This window comes from Salvelinus namaycush, chromosome 17 (assembly GCF_016432855.1).
Source record: "Salvelinus namaycush isolate Seneca chromosome 17, SaNama_1.0, whole genome shotgun sequence".
Lineage (NCBI taxonomy): Eukaryota > Metazoa > Chordata > Actinopteri > Salmoniformes > Salmonidae > Salvelinus > Salvelinus namaycush.
In genome coordinates, this window is record NC_052323.1 from 31,900,558 (window position 1) to 31,918,390 (window position 17,833).

Sequence of the window (17,833 nt, forward strand, 5' to 3'; positions counted from 1 at the left end):
GTGTGCAGCTACATTGTAAACTTTCATTCATAGGCTAGGTTGCAACAACCTCATGATGGGTATAGGGAAAATTTGAGTATCACGTAGTAGCCTAAACCTATCGATGTTACATTGAACAGGGTGAATGGAATATGAATGACAGTCATCCAATATGCTGTAATAGAAATAAGGTCATGCTAGTAAATAAAAAATAAAAAAAAGATTCCTCCGTCATCTTAAACAGCACTGATCGCCACTGGGTGCCGTATATAAAGTGTAAAAGATGATATATTATCTGTCAAAAAGGTGCAGTATCACATCCACATATTATTCATCTTTTCATATGGATATCTATTTTCATATGTATTTGTACATCAATGAGGACAGACGAAAACTGATAATTCTTTCCATATTTAATTTAGGTTATTTGTGACATTGAATCCACTGCACAAAGGTAACAAGTTGATCCCTTACCTCTAGCCTCACTTGATGACAGCAGAATAAATATAACTGTACACACAGCCAGACATCCATCCATAGAGAACATTTTCAGCAACTGCGGTTTAATTCGGTTCTGGGAAAAAAATTGACAAAATATAGAATTCAATGACAAACGTACGTAAGAACCCCGATTGAGTTAACCCAATTACGTTGAAATTACATCTCCACATTGACATAATTGAATGTACAATTTCAGTGAAGAGAGCACATTAGTGGGCACACTCACATGTTGGGTCTCCTCTGCCAGCCAGATGCTTTCTACTGAACTGATGTAAACAATTGGTCCACTGTCAAGTCAGACGTAATAATCCAATGTATTGTACAATCAATTATATCGGTATGGTTATCCTCCGTTTAAATTAATTTATATATCAATGACTACCTGCCCAAGTAGTATCTGCTTAAATAAAAGGTTAAAAAACGCCACTTCTCGCATAAAAAGCAAAAGTTCCGTTTTGGGGCGCACTGCTCTCTTGATTCCTGGTGTGCCCTTCTGAATCCCTTTTGCCATGAGAAACATGAGTTTATCCAGGAACAGCTGTGGCATTCCATTGGCCAATCCTGGACCGGCTCGAGCTCTGCTCCTCACAGGCGCCCCCACCGGGTTGGTTCATACAGCTCATGCATTAAATAACTTTGCACAATTTGTGGCATTATCTACCCCCGAGATCGTAAAGACTTAGTCGCAAAACGTTATTCCCTGCCATTTTCAATTAGACGGTTGGCACTCATTTTACGGCTATTATTGGCACTCATTTAAAGGCCCGGGTTGACAAACTGTCTCCCCCCAAATATGACCTTTAAACACTTACACTACTCTGCAGATTCACCCCAACTCATTTATTGTACATGGTTCATTTGGGGTAACCACAATTTGATTAGTCTGTTCCACTATCGTCTTTTTAACAAACAAAAACAATCAATTATGGATTTATTTTTATTTTACACCATTTGAAAGTCACTTTCATGCAGTTCGGCCCACAATTGAGGTAATACAATCATTTCATTGTGGTACATTTGTTCAGAAACACTGACATGTCAGGATTATGCAATGATCATATGAACTAGTGGTACAGGTCAGCTGTTTGTTCACACGCAATTACTAATAAACCCTCCCAACTGGCGGGATTTATATTCTACTGCACCGACTAAAATGAAAAGTTAGAAATGCCAAATAATCTCAGCCTGTCTGAAATGCTCAAGAATTAGTCATGATTATATATATTTTTTAATAAACCATTCAACCCAGCCCAAAAATATTTCATCACCCTAAACACACCAACCCCACAGATGTAACCACAGGGATTGACAATTGATCAGCACATCACTGAACCCTGCCAGTGGTGGTCGAGCCAAGTGGTCTGGCGTTGTCATCACCTGCAGGATGCAGCAGTCTGTATACCCCATTCAAGTCCAAACAGGAACAATCCTGTGGAGGTACACACAAATCTCATTAGACATATTAGTATACATACAACATTACAATTGTCTCAGGTCTTCTAGTCAGATTGTTGTAGATGGAGACTACATCAAACTGTGCCAAAGTCCTGGGTTATTCTCCCAAGGAATTGAGATCACCAACAAGGAAGTAGCCTCTGCCATGATTATGAGTACAGCTTGGGTCCAGAAGACACTCCACGTTATAGGCACATTACCTTTAAATCAAGCTGTCAATCCTGTCCAAACAAATCAATGCTTTGTTTTATTTTACCTTTATTTAACTTGGTTAAGTCAGTAAACAAATTCTTATTTTGAATGACGGCCTAGGAACAGTGGGGTAACTGCCTTGTTCAGAACGACAGATTTTTACCTTGTCAGCTCGGGGATTCGATCTTGCAACCTTTCGGTTACTAACCACTAGGCTACCCGCCACCCCTTTGTCTGTCGAAGATTAAGTAAAAATAATATTAGCAATCTGTACACAGAATGTAGACGTGAGGTATTCAGGAAAGAACTGTGCTCAGGGTTCCGAAGGTTCTTCACTAGACAATAAGTAGGTGATAAATGTCATCATCATTGCACAGTACATGTCTTTCAGCTACAACTCAACCATCCTCACCTTGAATAGTTGAAATCATGTAGCTTGCAAGTTTTCCTGAAACAAAGAAATCGAATTAGTTATAATAAATACTATGCACATAGTAACAGCCATTATATAATGTGCTCAGCGTTAACTAGTCTTCACCAACAGTAAGAAAGCTGGGTTAAAGCTATAAAGCTCTCATCAGCGCACAGTAAGGTTCATGACAGTACCATTTAGGTTCAGAAATCACCTTATGTTTAAAGGTCATTACCTTGCACTTGGTCTGGAGTTTAGGGAGTCACCTGCAGGATGCATAAGTCCATATACCCCCATTCAAGTCCAGACAGGAACAATCCTGTGGAGGTACACAAACCAAGCTCATTACACAGCGACACAACATTAGTAGAGTTTCAACATATTACAAGTAAAAGTGTCTCAGGTCTTCTAGTCAGATTGTTGTAGATGGAGACTACTTCAAACTGTGCCAAAGTCCTGGGTTATTCTCCCAAGGAAAAGAGATCACCAACGAGGAAGAAGCCTCTGCCATGATTTGAGTACAGCTTGGGTCCAAAAGACACTCCACATGTTATAGGCACATTACCTTTAAATCAAGCCATCAAATCCTGTCAAAGCAACAATGCTTTGTCTGGAAGATGAAGGAAAAGGGATATGAACAATACAGATTAGAATGTTGACTGACATTCAGGAAACTGTGCTCAGGGTTCTTCACAATAAGTAGGTGAATAATGATGTTGTGATGTTAAGCTACAATCATTATAAACCATCCATAGCTTGAATGGAGCTGTAGCATCCAACTAAAGTGTACGTCTACCTGATAAGTAAAATAAAGTCCTTGTAAAATACTACGCAAACAGTAACAGCCATTACAAACTGTGCGCAGTGTTGACAAGTCTCCACCAACAGTAAGAAAGCTGGGTTAAAGCTATGAAGCTCTCATCAGTGCACTGTACCATTTGGGTTCAGAAATCCCCTATTTGAAAGTGCATTACCTTGCAGCGACGCCAATTGAGCCATCAATCCAGCCCAAGCATCTCCATTATTCCTGAGGAAAGGAGAAAACCTATGAGCAACGTATACATACAAGGACAGTAAGAGTCATTCAGGAAGAGTTGTGCTCAGGGTTCCGAAGGTTCTTCACTAGACAATAAGTAGGTGATAAATGTCATCATCACAGCACAGAACATGTCTTTCAGCTATAATTCTGATCCATACTCACCTTCAATTTAGTTGTAAAGTAATATTTCAGTCAGGTTTCCCTGAAAAACCAAAATAATTTAGTTAGGAATGATCAAAGTCCTTATAGCACAAACATACAATGTAGCGGCCATAACAGCCATTAATAACGTGCTCAGAATTGAAAAGTCGTCACCATCAGTAAGAAAGCTGGGTTAAAGCTATAATGCTCACATCACTGCACAGCATGTTTATGAAAGTACAGTTTGAGTTGGAAAATCACTTCAGATGTTGAGTGCATTACCTTGCATCGACTCCAATTGAGCCATCAATCCAGCCTAAGCATCTCCTGTCTCGTCTACATTATTCCTGTGGGGAGAAGAGAAAGCATATGAGCAACATATACATACAAGAATAGACAGTAAGAGCCATTCAGGAAGTTGTGCTCAGGGTTCCGAAGGTTCTTCACTAGACAATAAGTAGGTGATAAATGTCATCATCACTGCACAGTACATGTCTTTCAGTATAATAATTCCCACCGTCACCTTGAATAGTTGAAGCATTCCATAGTTGTCAAGTTGTCCTGAAATGCAAAGAAATTGAATTAGTTATAGTAAATACTGTGAACAGTAACAGCAATTACAAAAATGTGCTCAGAGTTGACTAGTCTTCACCAACAGTAAGAAAGCTGGGTTAAAGCTATAAAGCTCTCATCAGCGCACAGTAAGGTTCATGACAGTACCATTTAGGTTCAGAAATCACCTTATGTTTAAAGGTCATTACCTTGCACTTGGTCTGGAGTTTAGGGAGTCACCTGCAGGATGCATAAGTCCATATACCCCCATTCAAGTCCAGACAGGAACAATCCTGTGGAGGTACACAAACCAAGCTCATTACACAGCGACACAACATTAGTAGAGTTTCAACATATTACAAGTAAAAGTGTCTCAGGTCTTCTAGTCAGATTGTTGTAGATGGAGACTACTTCAAACTGTGCCAAAGTCCTGGGTTATTCTCCCAAGGAAAAGAGATCACCAACGAGGAAGAAGCCTCTGCCATGATTTGAGTACAGCTTGGGTCCAAAAGACACTCCACATGTTATAGGCACATTACCTTTAAATCAAGCCATCAAATCCTGTCAAAGCAACAATGCTTTGACTGGAAGATGAAGGAAAATATTAATATATACACAGAATGTAGACGTGAGGTATTCAGGAAAGAACTGCTCAGGGTTCCGAAGGTTCTTCACTAGACAATAAGTAGGTGATAAATGTCATCATCATTGCACAGTACATGTCTTTCAGCTATAATTCTGATCCATCCTCACCTTCAATGGAGTGTTTTTCAATGGAGTTGTTAAGTAATATTCCAGTCAGGTTTCCCTGAAACACCAAAATAATTTAGTTAGAAATGATCAAAGTCCTTACAGCACAAACACAATGTAGCGGCCATAACAGCCATTAATAACGTGCTCAGAATTGAAAAGTCGTCACCATCAGTAAGAAAGCTAGGTTAAAGCTATAATGCTCACATCACTGCACAGTAATGTACTTGGTCATGGAGTTTAGCTACAACTACTGAGCCATCCTCACCTTAAACATATTGAATAGAGTTGAAGCGACTCCAATTGAGATGAATGTTTTCCTGAAATGCAAAGAAAGAATGCTTAGACCTTGCGCTATAAGCCATATAAGCAAGTATTATGTAGACAAGCATTGAGAATGGTGCTGTGTGTCATAGGTAAAGGTTCATCACCATACATAAGAATGATGTGTTAAATCACTGGACAGAACACACCCATTTACAATATTCTTATTCTCACCTTCAATAGTTGGAATTCATTCAGCAGGATTTCCTTAAATAATCAATAAATGACTTAGAATATAAACTCACTAGCAACTACAGATGTGGCTGTATTAAATATTTGTTAGCCCTTCTACTAGGGTTGCCCCAGTGTGAGGGCACAGCCCACTCTCAGAAGGGCACAGCTCCGCTACAGTTCAGCACCAACAGCCACTAAAACAGCGTCTGCTGGACCAAGCCACATTAGCAGAGCCTTTCTCTCCCAGCAGTGTAACACTAACTCAGGCATGGGGCTGGCCTGTACAGCTGACTACTGCTGGGTAACTAACTAGCCAATCGTGATTTTGTAAATCTAGAATGTTAGGATATGGGAAACAGCTACCTTGAAGGGGATCAAGTAATTCCCACTTGCAGCCCTCCCATATCTGATGACAACATGTGTAGGTAAAAAAGTATCACTTGTGACAAAACAAATGGTAGCGAATGATTGTTTTAGCCAACTTGGCCGAACTTTTGCGTGGCACCACGTGTCATCTCGGCCTTGCGTGTGAAACTTGCCAATTATTTAGCCTTTCCAACTTGCCTCTCCAAAACAGTCAATAGTAAAATGGCAGCCATTGCAACTACTAACTTAACTACCTGAACAAGGTAACGTTAATCGTATATTTAAGTTACTTAACGTTAGCTAACTTAGCGTTTAGCCAGCATAGTTTGTTTAATTAGCATTCCTACCTTGCCTCTTCTGCAAGTTCCACACAATTGTTTTATTTAGCTAACGTTAGTTACAAAGTTCACATGAATAACTGGATTTTCATTCAAAATTTCCGAAAAGCATGCAAAGCTTACCAGACGACAAATGAACACGTCTCTCCTTCATCCTCATGTCAGACAAAAAAGGCTGAAATCTAGCCCCTTGCAAATTTATAGTCCTGTTGGCACCATAGACTACAGTTCCACTGTGAATTGTGGGATAGGTCTATACCTCCAAGAAAGAAACGTTGGCAGCTGTGACCTTATGCCGCGTTCAAAACTACTGAGAACTCAGGAATATCCGACTTCAATGTGTTCATTGAAGGGGGGAGGTTCCGACTGGGAGAAATCGATTTGAACAGTCATCCAACTCGGGATCTCGGGCCTCCTAGAGCTCCGACTTACCGACCTGAAGATCACTAGCATCTATTTTTCCAAATTCCCAGTTGTTTTGAACGCGGTAATGCCCGAGTTGGCTGACCCTTCAAATAGATTTTTCCCAGATGTTTTGAACACACTGAAGTCGGAGATTTACGAGTTCCCAGTTGTCTTGAACGCAGCAATAAACGGCCCGCTTTCCCGACGAGTCGTCGTGGGAGGACCACACGTCATCGCGTGACGCAGTTTACTACGATATGATTTATTTTTTAAACGTAACCTTTATTTAACTAGGCAAGTCATTAAGAGCAAATTCTTATTTACACCGGCCAAACCCGGACCAATTGTGCGCCGCCCTATGGGCCCAATCACGACCGGTTGTGATACAGCCTGGATATGATTGTTATATCAATATTCATAAATATTTGCGCATTAAAGCGTTTCCACCGACATTTCTCGCATAATGAAGTTTACCTCCACAAGAAGATGCCACATTATCTAGTGTATTTTGTTTTGTCGACATTTGTAAAGTTTACCGAAAAATGTCGGTGGAAACATTTTTTATCCGCATAAAAAGGGTGGATGGAAACCTGGTTAATGGCTGTGACAAATACATTTGGCTTGACTCCACATCACCTGCCTCAGTCCCAGCAAATGTACAATGTATTGCCAATTCCTCATGTCCAAAACCACTGTTGAAATTAGAATTTTATTAGGAAAGTTAGCAACAGTAATTGAGAACCCAAATATCAAACCAATCTCAAATTTGACAACAAATCCTCCTCATACCAGACTCTCATCATACCAGACTGGTTATTTTCTCCTTTTCACAGACTACTGCTGCCAACTATATCTGTCAGATAGGCAGCAGCTCAAACATCATACAATAGTTATGGCAAAACCAAATCTATTTGTATGCATGGTAGCTTCTAATCATTCTCTCAGCTTATACTCATGACAAAGTCCAGAAGAATGAGTGCTCCTCTGTACTGAATGGAATAACAAATATTAAAGATTCAAAATATCTAAGAATAGAAATAAAACCCTGCAGTTGTATTGTCATATTATACATCTTTAACCACATACACGCATGACTTTACTCATATCACTGTACATAGCCAACTGCTTTCATAGAGCAGATATACCAGATAAACAAAAACAGGATGGAGCTAGAGAAAAGCCAAGCTTCTTCTATTGCATTTCCACTGTTGTCCAGACAAGCAGAGCTACATGGAAAAATGAAACCCAAAATGGTGTCACAGTCGGACTAACACAATTGCTATAAACAGTTCACTAATTCACAACAGCTGCAAATAATGTTTCTTAAAATGGACAGGATATATAGTCATTCACAATTAAATTACAAAGGGGTGGAGGAACATACACTGAGTATGGTTACATGCACACACTAATGAGATTATTCTGGATAGCCAGATTAATATAATAGTTCAATTTAAACATTTACAAGCTTTGCAAGAAGAATAATCACATTTACATGGACACATGAAATCAGGCTACCCGATGGCACACTGAAAAATGCAGAAAATCGTCAATCAAAATATTCTACCACCGCATATATGATTCCGAATTCGGACATAGAATTTGTTTTCACATACAAGCTATAAGACGCATACATTCAGTTGTTTCCGAACTCTCACTTCGCCGATTACAAATGTTTACATGTCCTGGTGTTTTAATCAGCATATGCTTACTTCAATTTTGACCTTACGCTGATTATGATAGTCATGTAAACACCTCACTCTGCTTATTGCATTATCTGCCTACTGCCATAATCTGTTTAATATCAAATTATTACTGTGCATGTAAATGTACTCAATGACATATACCGTATATTTTTTACTGCAAAAACATAGTATGTGAGAATGACTAGAATACAATAGCCGCCACTCAGGACAACAGGTCTACACTCCCAAGCCCATCAGTCCATGTCTCCAGACAACCACAAGTGCAAAGGTTTTACTGCTGGCCTTCCTTCTTCTCTCCAGCTCCACCTTCTGACGATGACGATCCAGAGCCGCTGTTGCTACCTTCCCTCTCTGATGCCATCTGAGACCAAATGGAGAACAGCTGGTTAATAAATATAACAGCAATATATCAATTGACCCATTGCGAAAGAATGTTTGGCTCTTGATTGACAAGCTAAGCAACCAATCCAGGCTTCTTCCAGGCTGGCCACAATCCTTTACAAATGCAAGTGAAGAAAAGAAAAAACTACTGGACAATGTTGGGGTGCTGAAATAATTACCTTCTTGTAAGCCATTTCGAAGAGTTTGAGTGATGCCTGCTGAAGGGTGGTGGCAGCCTGTTTGATGTTTTCGCCAGTCTCTTCATCCTTCCGTGACAGCAAGTCTCTCACTTTGGCAATCTCTTCCTTCAGTTTGTTGCACTGAAAGATGGGGAAGAAACTCAAATACTAGGACTACTGGAATTTCCTGATATTTGGGATGTTTCAGAGGCATAGTTATGTACATTTTGCTGTTCAGTGTCCTTGGGTTTTGATAGGATTTAAAAAATCCTACGTATTATTATAATAAAATGTCCCACATACCTCATCAGAAGGGAGCTGATCCTTGAACTCCTCCATCTTGGATTCAGTGTCATGGACGATGCCCTCGGCCTGGTTAACAGCCTCAACACGGTCCTGGGCAAAAACAAACAGGACACCAAGGACAACTGTCAGCATTCAGTCACACCTTATTCAAAAAACAGCCCAACTCCAGCTGGGGATGTAACTGATAAAAGTTAAACGGACAGCTGATGATAAGAGAATGTCAAACCTACCTTTCGCCTCCGGTCCTCCTCTGCGTACTTCTCTGCGTTCTTAACCATGTTTTCAATGTCGTCCTTGCTGAGGCCACCAGAGGACTGGATAACAACTGGGAGAAGTGAAGGAGAAGCAGTGTAAAGTAAAAAATACATTTCTTAAATCCTACTAACAGAAAGCATCCATTTCAAGGGCAGGTTGTTTGATGATCTGGCTATGATCTTGGCTATGATCTTACTCTGCTGTTCGCGGCCTGTGCCCTTGTCTTTGGCAGAGACGTGGACAATTCCATTGGCGTCAATGTCGAAGCAGACCTCAATCTGGGGTACTCCACGTGGGGCAGGGGGGATTCCAACCTGCATGAGCGAAACATCAGTAAGACATTGTTTACATCAGATACACCAGAGACTTTAAAGATATCCTATTTAAAATGTAGTTAGTATGAATCAGCCAGGACACTTACCAGAGTGAACTGTCCCAGGATCTTGTTGTCTGCTGCCATCTCCCTCTCCCCTTGGCACACCTTGATCTCCACCTGGGACTGACCATCAGCTGCTGTTGAGAACACCTGAACGAGGAGGAGGAATGCATCAGTACCACTGATGAGGTAAGACAATGAAGTATATACAATTCATTTAGGTTTCACCAGACAGAAGAAATTTTGATTTTTGTCCCGCACCTGGCCCTTCTTGGTTGGAATGGTTGTGTTCCTGTTGATGAGTTTGGTGAACACCCCTCCGAGGGTCTCGATACCGAGAGACAGTGGTGTGACATCCAGAAGGAGCACATCAGTAACATCTCCAGCCAGCACGCCTCCCTGGATGGCAGCTCCAATGGCCACAGCCTCATCTGGGTTGACTGACTTGCTGGGAGCACGGCCAAACAGGTCTTGGACTGTCTGCTGGACCTGAGAGGAGACCGTAGAATGGAGGGTCAGAGAGGGGCAGAGCATGATGATGTGGGATAGACCCTGGGAGATCTGCTCACCTTGGGCATACGGGACATGCCACCGACCAGCAGCACCTCTCCGATGTCCCCCTTGGAGACCTCAGCATCCTGCATGGCCTTCTGGCAGGGGGCCACTGTCCTGCGGATCAGGTCAGACACAATGCCCTCAAACTGGGAGCGGGTCATCTTCATGTTCAAGTGCTTGGGGCCAGAGGCATCCATGGTCAGGTAGGGCAGATTGATGTCAGTCTGTGGGAGAAAACATCTCAGTAAACATTTTTTACATCAAGATTGAGAGGGAGGTAACATATACAGGTTTTACATATTGCATCATCCATACTTGAACTATCTTACATTTGGATGATGGACAGCCTAGCTCAGAGGAGTGATGCAGTGGAATTTGATGTTTGTTAGCCCTTCTACTAGAGCTGCCCCAGTGTGAGGGTACAGCTAGGGGTTACAGATCTTACAACAAAAACCATGAGGGTCAAGGGACTGTATAAAATACAAGCAAGTCATTTCTGTTGACCAAGATCTTGTTTGTTCTTATCATTGGCTTGCCAATTAGGCAATGAAATAAATGTCTGTGGGATGAAACTCACCTGCAGGGAGGATGACAGTTCACATTTGGCTTTCTCGGCTGCCTCCCTTACTCTCTGCAGAGCCATGCTGTCTTTGGTCAGGTCAACCCCAGACTGGAAGGAGAAACCAAAGGTTTGATAAAAATGGCTGGCTTGAATGTGGCAGATGTGCTTGGTCAGATAAAGGTATCACATAGTTATTTTTCCAAGATACTTCCCCCTTCTCACCTCCCTCTTGAACTCCTTCACAATGTGGGTCAGTAGGTGCTGGTCAAAGTCCTCTCCACCCAAAAAGGTGTCTCCGTTTGTGGACTTCACCTCAAACACGCCCTTCTGGATCTCAAGGACAGAGATGTCAAAGGTGCCACCTCCCAGGTCATAGACTGCAATGCTGCAAGTCAGGGACAGGTGTGAAACATGAGCTAAAAGCATGGATAAAAATAAGGTCATGGTCATTGCTTAGGTATCGTAGAAGTTTTCCAGCAGTTTGTAGGGTTGTTATACTTACATTCTGTCCTGAGTCTTGTCCAGACCGTAGGCCAGAGCAGCAGCAGTGGGCTCATTGATGACTCGCAGCACGTTCAGCCCAGCAATCTGACCAGCATCCTTTGTGGCCTGTAAACAAAATTACCTACTCATTACACAACGTTTTTCATTAGTGCCGGCTGTCGCCTATTCAGCCGGTTAGACTCATTTTCAGCCTGCTACATTTTCCACTTCATATTATTTAGGCTACTTTTATTTAAAGTTTCAATTCGTTAGTCCGTCGGGCCCCCTCCCGCTAGAATGAACATATGCATCTTCTAGCGATCTATTGATAGGGCAGGCGCCTGTCAATCACAAAGCGAACGATGGCAGGGAAGCACAGCAGAGAGGAAGAGGCGAAGCGAGAAGTTTCACTCATGCCAAAATAAGCCAACTGCGTTTCTATGGGCTTATTTTGGACCTAAGCTTGTCGCCTGCCTTCATGCCTTTGGGACAACGGCTCCCATTGTTAGGGCGGAGACATGAGCATATTGTCATTACATACAGATGTGGTTGCATTCTGGTCCAAATATGATGGTCCTTTGGTCTGATGAGTCCAAATGTGAGATCTTTGGTTCCAACCACTGTGTCTTTCTGAGACGCAGAGTAGGTGAACAGATGATCTCTGCATGTGTGGCTCCCACCGTGAAGCATGGAGGTGGTGGTGTGATGGTGCTTTCCTGGTGATTTATTTAGAATTCAAGGCACACTTAACCAGCATGGCTACCACAGCATTCTGCAGCAATACGCCATGCCATCTGGTTTGTGCTTAGTGGGACTATCATTTGTTTTTCAACAGGACAATGACCCAACACATCTAAGGCTGCGTAAGGGCTATTTGACCAAGGAGAGTGATGAGTGCTGCATCAGTTGACCTGGCCTTCACCATCACCCAACCTCAAACCAGTTGAGATGGTTTGGGATGAGTTGGACTGCAGAGTGAAGGAAAAGCAGCCAACAAGTGCTCAGCATATGTGGGAACTCATTCAAGACTGTTGGAAAAGTATTCCTCATGAAGCTGGTTGAGACATTGTAAGCAAAGCTGTCATCAAGGCAAAGGGTGGCAACTTTGAAGAATCGCATTAATATTTTGATTTGTTTAACACTTTTTTGGTTACTACATGATTCCATATGTGTTATTTCATAGTTTTGACATCTTCACTATTATTCTACCATGTAGAAAATCGTAAAAATAAAGAAAAACCCTTGAATGAGTAGGTGAGTCAACTTTTGACTGGGTCTGTATATATAGTGTTTAATATGTATTTTATATTGTATTATACATGGTGCATTTGGAAAAGAGACCGAGGTCTCAATAGGTCTTTCCTGTCAAAATAAGTTAAATTAAAAAATACGACATTTTAGTAATTGAAATTGTAAAGTCATGTCTTTCTACACAATACCACAAGAAATGTATCTAATCTGGGAGTTAAAGATCTTTTTCAGAGCTGATCCGATTGGTTAAAATTAGAGGTCGACTGAAAATGATTATGATTTTTCAACACCGATACCGATTATTGTAGGACCGAAAAAAGCCGATACCGATTAATCAGCCAATTTGTATATATATTTGTAATAATGACAATTACAACAATACTGAATGAACACTTATTTTAACTCAATATAATACATAAATAAAATCAATTTAGCCTCAAATAAATAATGAAACATGTTCAATTTGGTTTAAATAATGCAAAAACTGTTTTGGAGAAGAAAGTAAAAGTGCAATATGTGCCATGTAAAAAAGCTAACGTTTAAGTTCCTTTCTCAGAACATATGAAAGCTGGTGGTTCCTTTTAACATGAGTCTTCAATATTCCCAGGTAAGAAGTTTTAGGTTGTAGTTATTATAGGAATTATAGGACTATTTCTCTCTATACCATTTGTATTTCATATACCTTTGACTATTGGATGTTCTTATAGGCACTATAGTCTTGCCAGCCTAATCTCGGGAGTTGATAGGCTTGAAGTCCTAAACAGCGCTGTGCTTGAAGCATTACGAAAAGCTGCTGGCAAACGGAGGAAAGTGCGGTTTGAATGAATGCTCACGAACATGCTGCTGCCTACTACCGCTCAGTCAGACTGCTCTATCAAATATCAAATCATAGACTTAATTATAATATAATAAACACACAAATACGAGCCTTAGGTCATTAATATGGTCAAATCCGGTTCAGTCTCCTCGTGGATTGCAATATAATCAGCAACCAAAAATGCAGATTACCGATTGTTAAGAAAACTTGAAATCGGCCCTAATTAAATCGGCCTTTCCGATTTATCGGCCGACCTCTTAAAAAAAAAAAATCTGAATCGGGCTGCCTGTGTAAATGCAGCCAGACACAAATACACTGATCAAAGTTGAGAGGCTTGATAGAGCACCATTCTGTGAGTCAATGGCAAGGGCATAGCTAGTGACAAAGTGACTTTCGGTCACCAGTGTTTGCCAGTAATGAATGATTAAGCAGACAAAGTTGAAGAAATAAAGTAAGGCTGATACCTGTCTCTGAGAGTCATTGAAGTAGGCTGGCACGGTGACCACTGCATTCTTCACATTGTGACCCATGTAGTTCTCTAAAACCAGGACAATGTTACAATGAGTGCATGCTTTTTTTTTTAGCACACAGATAGGGGTAGTTGATAACAGAGAATTGGCATGCTAGTTTTCCCTATGGGGGTAATGAAGACTGATTGATAGGCAGATTACCTGCTGTCTCCTTCATCTTCATCAGCACGAAGGCACCAGCCTGGCTGGGGGAGTAGAGCTTTCCATGGGCCTCGACCCAGGCATCACCATTGGAAGCACGTACAATCTTGTAGGGCACGTTCTTCCTGTGAAGCCACAAAGAGAACGCTGTCATGAATTTATCTACACCTCAAAATAATTTCCAACTAATGATGCCTTACAATGGCTAGTAAGGTATATAAGAGATATATAGTAAACACTCACAGGTCCTTCTGAACCTCTGCGTCGTCGAAACGACGACCAATGAGACGCTTGGTGGCATAGAGGGTGTTGTTAGGGTTGGTGACTGCCTGTCTTTTGGCTGGCATGCCAACAAGTCTCTCGCCATCAGCTGTGAAGGCGATCACTGAAGGTGTTGTCCTTGCTCCCTCTGCATTCTCCAGTACCTGTCACAACAAACAAGTCAGTAACAGTCTAGAAAAACAACTATCAAAAGATGATTTCAAAGACATTCTCTTCATCACACAGGTCAAACATTCGTAATTAAATCCCTGATGAAATGATAACCTGTGCTTCTACATCTGCATTGCTTGCTCTTTGGGGTTTTAGGCAGGGTTTCTGTATAAGCACTCCGTATAAGGGCTTTATAAATAAATGTGATAACATGCCCGAGGGTGACAACACTGCCATCTCAAAACATAAACTGACCTTTGCTTGTTTGCCCTCCATAACAGCCACACAGGAGTTTGTAGTACCCAGATCAATCCCAATCACTGATCCTTTGATTGCCTCTGATCTGGAAAACAAAGTAAATCAAGGTAAGCACAAATGATCAGAGATGTTCTTGGATGCTATATTGATCAATGCATTTACATATTAATTAGTTTACTTGGGAAAATAGTTAGAAACTTCAGTAAAGAATACTCACGAATAGTCACGTCTGGCCACAGACCTGAGAGTATCTTGCTGAAATCCATTCCAGCAAGCCTATGGGGAAAATACTGGTTAGCTACCATATCATGACTACTTATTAGTGAAATCTGTCCCAACCAATAAACTTTCAACCAATAAATGAAAACAAACTGGTATATTTTAAATTAACACAGGGCATGGATACACAATAATCCTAATGTGGTCTAAAACAGTGTCTATGAATGTAATAGTATTTATTAAGGATCCCATTAGCTGCTGCCCCTTCCTGGGGTCCAGCAACATGAAGGCAGTTAAGAATGAAATAGCTACATAGCTTGTCTAAAATTATGTTGGTTTATGACATTTGAACATCACGCCCTGGGACACCACAGTGAAGGTCACAGATGTTATTTTCACGTGAGACAATTAATGACGCCCCCCTTTATAACAAGACCTAAACATTTCATTAACTTGTTATCTTACACAAAATAACAAACCGCTAAAGGGCTTGAAACCACTTGCAATTCAATCACTTCAAGCGGGTAACGTTAGCTAGCTAGCCATTACTTGTCCCTTAGTAAGCTCCCACTATGGTCGCTAATGTACATTACTTGGTATGTCTATTCAGACGAAGAACACATTATTTAGTTAAAGAAAACATCCTGGCTAACTCCGGCTTGGCGAAAAGTTAGCAAGCTGGCTACTGTAAATTAGCTAGTTAACTAACAGTACAACTAGTCACGCCTTGCCAGGCTAACATTAGCTGGCTAGCTCTTCTTCTTGATGGGAGACTTCCATTATGATAGTCAGAGAATAAGCTAGCTAACAGTTAGTTATCCGACATGACTATTGTTAACTAGTCTTTTTTCGGGATGGCAGCTTTATCCATCAGATGGTACTCAGCTAGTAGCAAACGATGTTAACTAGCTACTTTAGCTCCGACATTTAACGTTAGCTAACGTTGTTAGCTATAACTAGCCATTACTGCTTGAATTAGTTATCCTTCATGTCCAATTACACCTCTTGGAAACATTTAAACTAACATTATTTGTCAATTGTGTAACAATTGTGGCTGATTTACCTTCTTTATCAAGGAGGACACACTTCTTGAGCAGTTTGGAGAGGGGAGAGACCTTGAAGCTGTTCTTGCAACACTCAACATTTTGACAATTCTGGCTTTAAAATGGAGCCCCAATGAAAATCCAAGTTGTTGACTTTATATTGAATTTAAATTAACCCCGCTGTCTGTATATCTTATTTATCAAGAAATATACAATTCCCAAGATAAAACGAGGACTGTCTTTCTCCTATCAGACCCGGTATGGCACGACTGCTCTTCATTCAGCAACGCAGTTGACTTGAAACTACGATCTCGAATTATCCAACACATGGGTCGCTCTGTGCATTGTGAAACTGACCCTTTTTAGTAGCCTAAAGATTGCCTGAGTCAAATGATTTATCTTGAAATAAAAATACTTTCCCCATGTATTATATTTAATTATCACAGACGAGATACTCACAGAACACCAGGAATGTATGTTTAGTGTGCAGTATGATTATTTTATATGATACATTCTGCTAAAACATAATCATGATCAGACGCGGCCATCACACACCATGGGGCTTAATGAAGGTCATTTTGAAAAAGGGGTGAACAATTTCACGAGAATTACATCAGTAATACCGGTGTCTGGTCTGATGAAACATCACCACATTTGGATAAAGTAACTACATTTTGAACGTTTATGAAAGTGCATGACCATATCAAGGGATCAGCCGACATTTTGTATTTCTGCATATTACTACTCTGTTTGACTCTATTGGACTTTACCTTACACTCTCATGTGTGTCACCATTTACAACACAGCTTATCAACATGCATTAATGAAGAGCTGGCTATTTATTACCCCCTCTCTGATGTGGGCACAACTGGCAACAAAAAACCCAACGGATACCAGAGATGTAAAAACCTTACAAGAAAGCGTCATTGTTAGAAATGTTAGAAAAGCCAAGGCTAGCTTTTTCAAGCAGAAATTTGCTTCCTGCAACACAAACTCAAAAAAGTTCTGGGACACTGTAAAGTCCATGGAGAATAAGAACACCTCCTCCCAGCTGTCCACTGCACTGAGGACAGGAAACACTGTCACCACTGATAAATCCACTATAATTAAGAATTTCAATTAAAAAAAATATACGGCTGGCCATGCTTTCCACCTGGCTACCCCTAACCCGGTCAACAGCACTGCACTCCCCACAGCAACTCGCCCAAGCCTTCCCCATTTCTCCTTCTCCCAAATCCAGTCAGCTGATGTTCTGAAAGAGCTGCAAAATCTGGACCCCTATAAATCAGCCGGGCTAGACAATCTGGACCCTTTCTTTCTAAAATTATCTGCCGAAATTGTTGCAAACCCTATTACTAGTCTGTTCAACCTCTCTTTCGTGTCGTCTGAGATTCCCAAAGATTGGAAAGCAGCTGCGGTCATCCCCCTCTTCAAAGGGGGGGACACTCTTGACCCAAACTGCTACAGACCTATATCTATCCCACCCTGCCTTTCTAAGGTCTTCGAAAGCCAAGTCAACAAACAGATTACCGACCATTTCGAATCCCACCATACCTTCTCCGCTATGTGTAACGGATGTGAAATGGCTAGCTAGTTAGCGGGTACGCGCTAGTAGCGTTTCAATCAGTTACGTCACTTGCTCTGAAACCTATTAGTAGTGTTGCACCTTGCTCTGCAAGGGCCGTGGCTTTTGTGGAGCGATGGGTAACGA

General features: G+C 41.1%; 1 protein-coding gene, 1 long non-coding RNA gene and 1 other non-coding gene across 4 annotated transcripts; all 3 read right to left on the reverse strand.

Moving 5' to 3' along the window:
* Nucleotides 1–1,402: 1,402 nt before the first annotated feature.
* On the reverse strand, nucleotides 1,403–6,405 carry LOC120062545. 2 transcript variants are annotated; one of them, XR_005478408.1, is made up of 14 exons: nucleotides 6,347–6,405; nucleotides 5,290–5,341; nucleotides 5,025–5,079; nucleotides 4,811–4,855; nucleotides 4,481–4,564; nucleotides 4,243–4,280; nucleotides 4,002–4,066; nucleotides 3,741–3,780; nucleotides 3,514–3,566; nucleotides 3,105–3,149; nucleotides 2,775–2,858; nucleotides 2,540–2,575; nucleotides 2,291–2,361; nucleotides 1,403–1,909 (listed from the first exon to the last, which is right to left on the reverse strand). It is a non-coding gene; the product is annotated as an uncharacterized LOC120062545 (long non-coding RNA). The 2 variants fall into 2 exon arrangements; XR_005478407.1 differs by lacking the exon at nucleotides 4,811–4,855.
* Nucleotides 5,621–5,821, reverse strand: LOC120062601. The gene has a single exon (XR_005478421.1). It is a non-coding gene; the product is annotated as a small nucleolar RNA SNORA74 (small nucleolar RNA).
* A 913-nt stretch (nucleotides 6,406–7,318) lies between the features above and the next one.
* Nucleotides 7,319–16,434, reverse strand: LOC120062546 (stress-70 protein, mitochondrial-like). Its single transcript, XM_039012598.1, has 17 exons — nucleotides 16,143–16,434; nucleotides 15,078–15,136; nucleotides 14,858–14,945; nucleotides 14,414–14,595; nucleotides 14,171–14,295; nucleotides 13,964–14,037; nucleotides 11,451–11,557; nucleotides 11,171–11,333; nucleotides 10,964–11,056; nucleotides 10,401–10,610; nucleotides 10,093–10,320; nucleotides 9,877–9,981; nucleotides 9,652–9,769; nucleotides 9,431–9,525; nucleotides 9,198–9,290; nucleotides 8,895–9,035; nucleotides 7,319–8,695 (listed from the first exon to the last, which is right to left on the reverse strand). Exons 1-17 carry the CDS (start codon nucleotides 16,221–16,223, stop codon nucleotides 8,606–8,608), a joined length of 2,052 nt encoding a protein of 683 aa, XP_038868526.1. The 5' UTR covers nucleotides 16,224–16,434; the 3' UTR covers nucleotides 7,319–8,605.
* Between the last annotated feature and the right edge of the window lie 1,399 nt (nucleotides 16,435–17,833).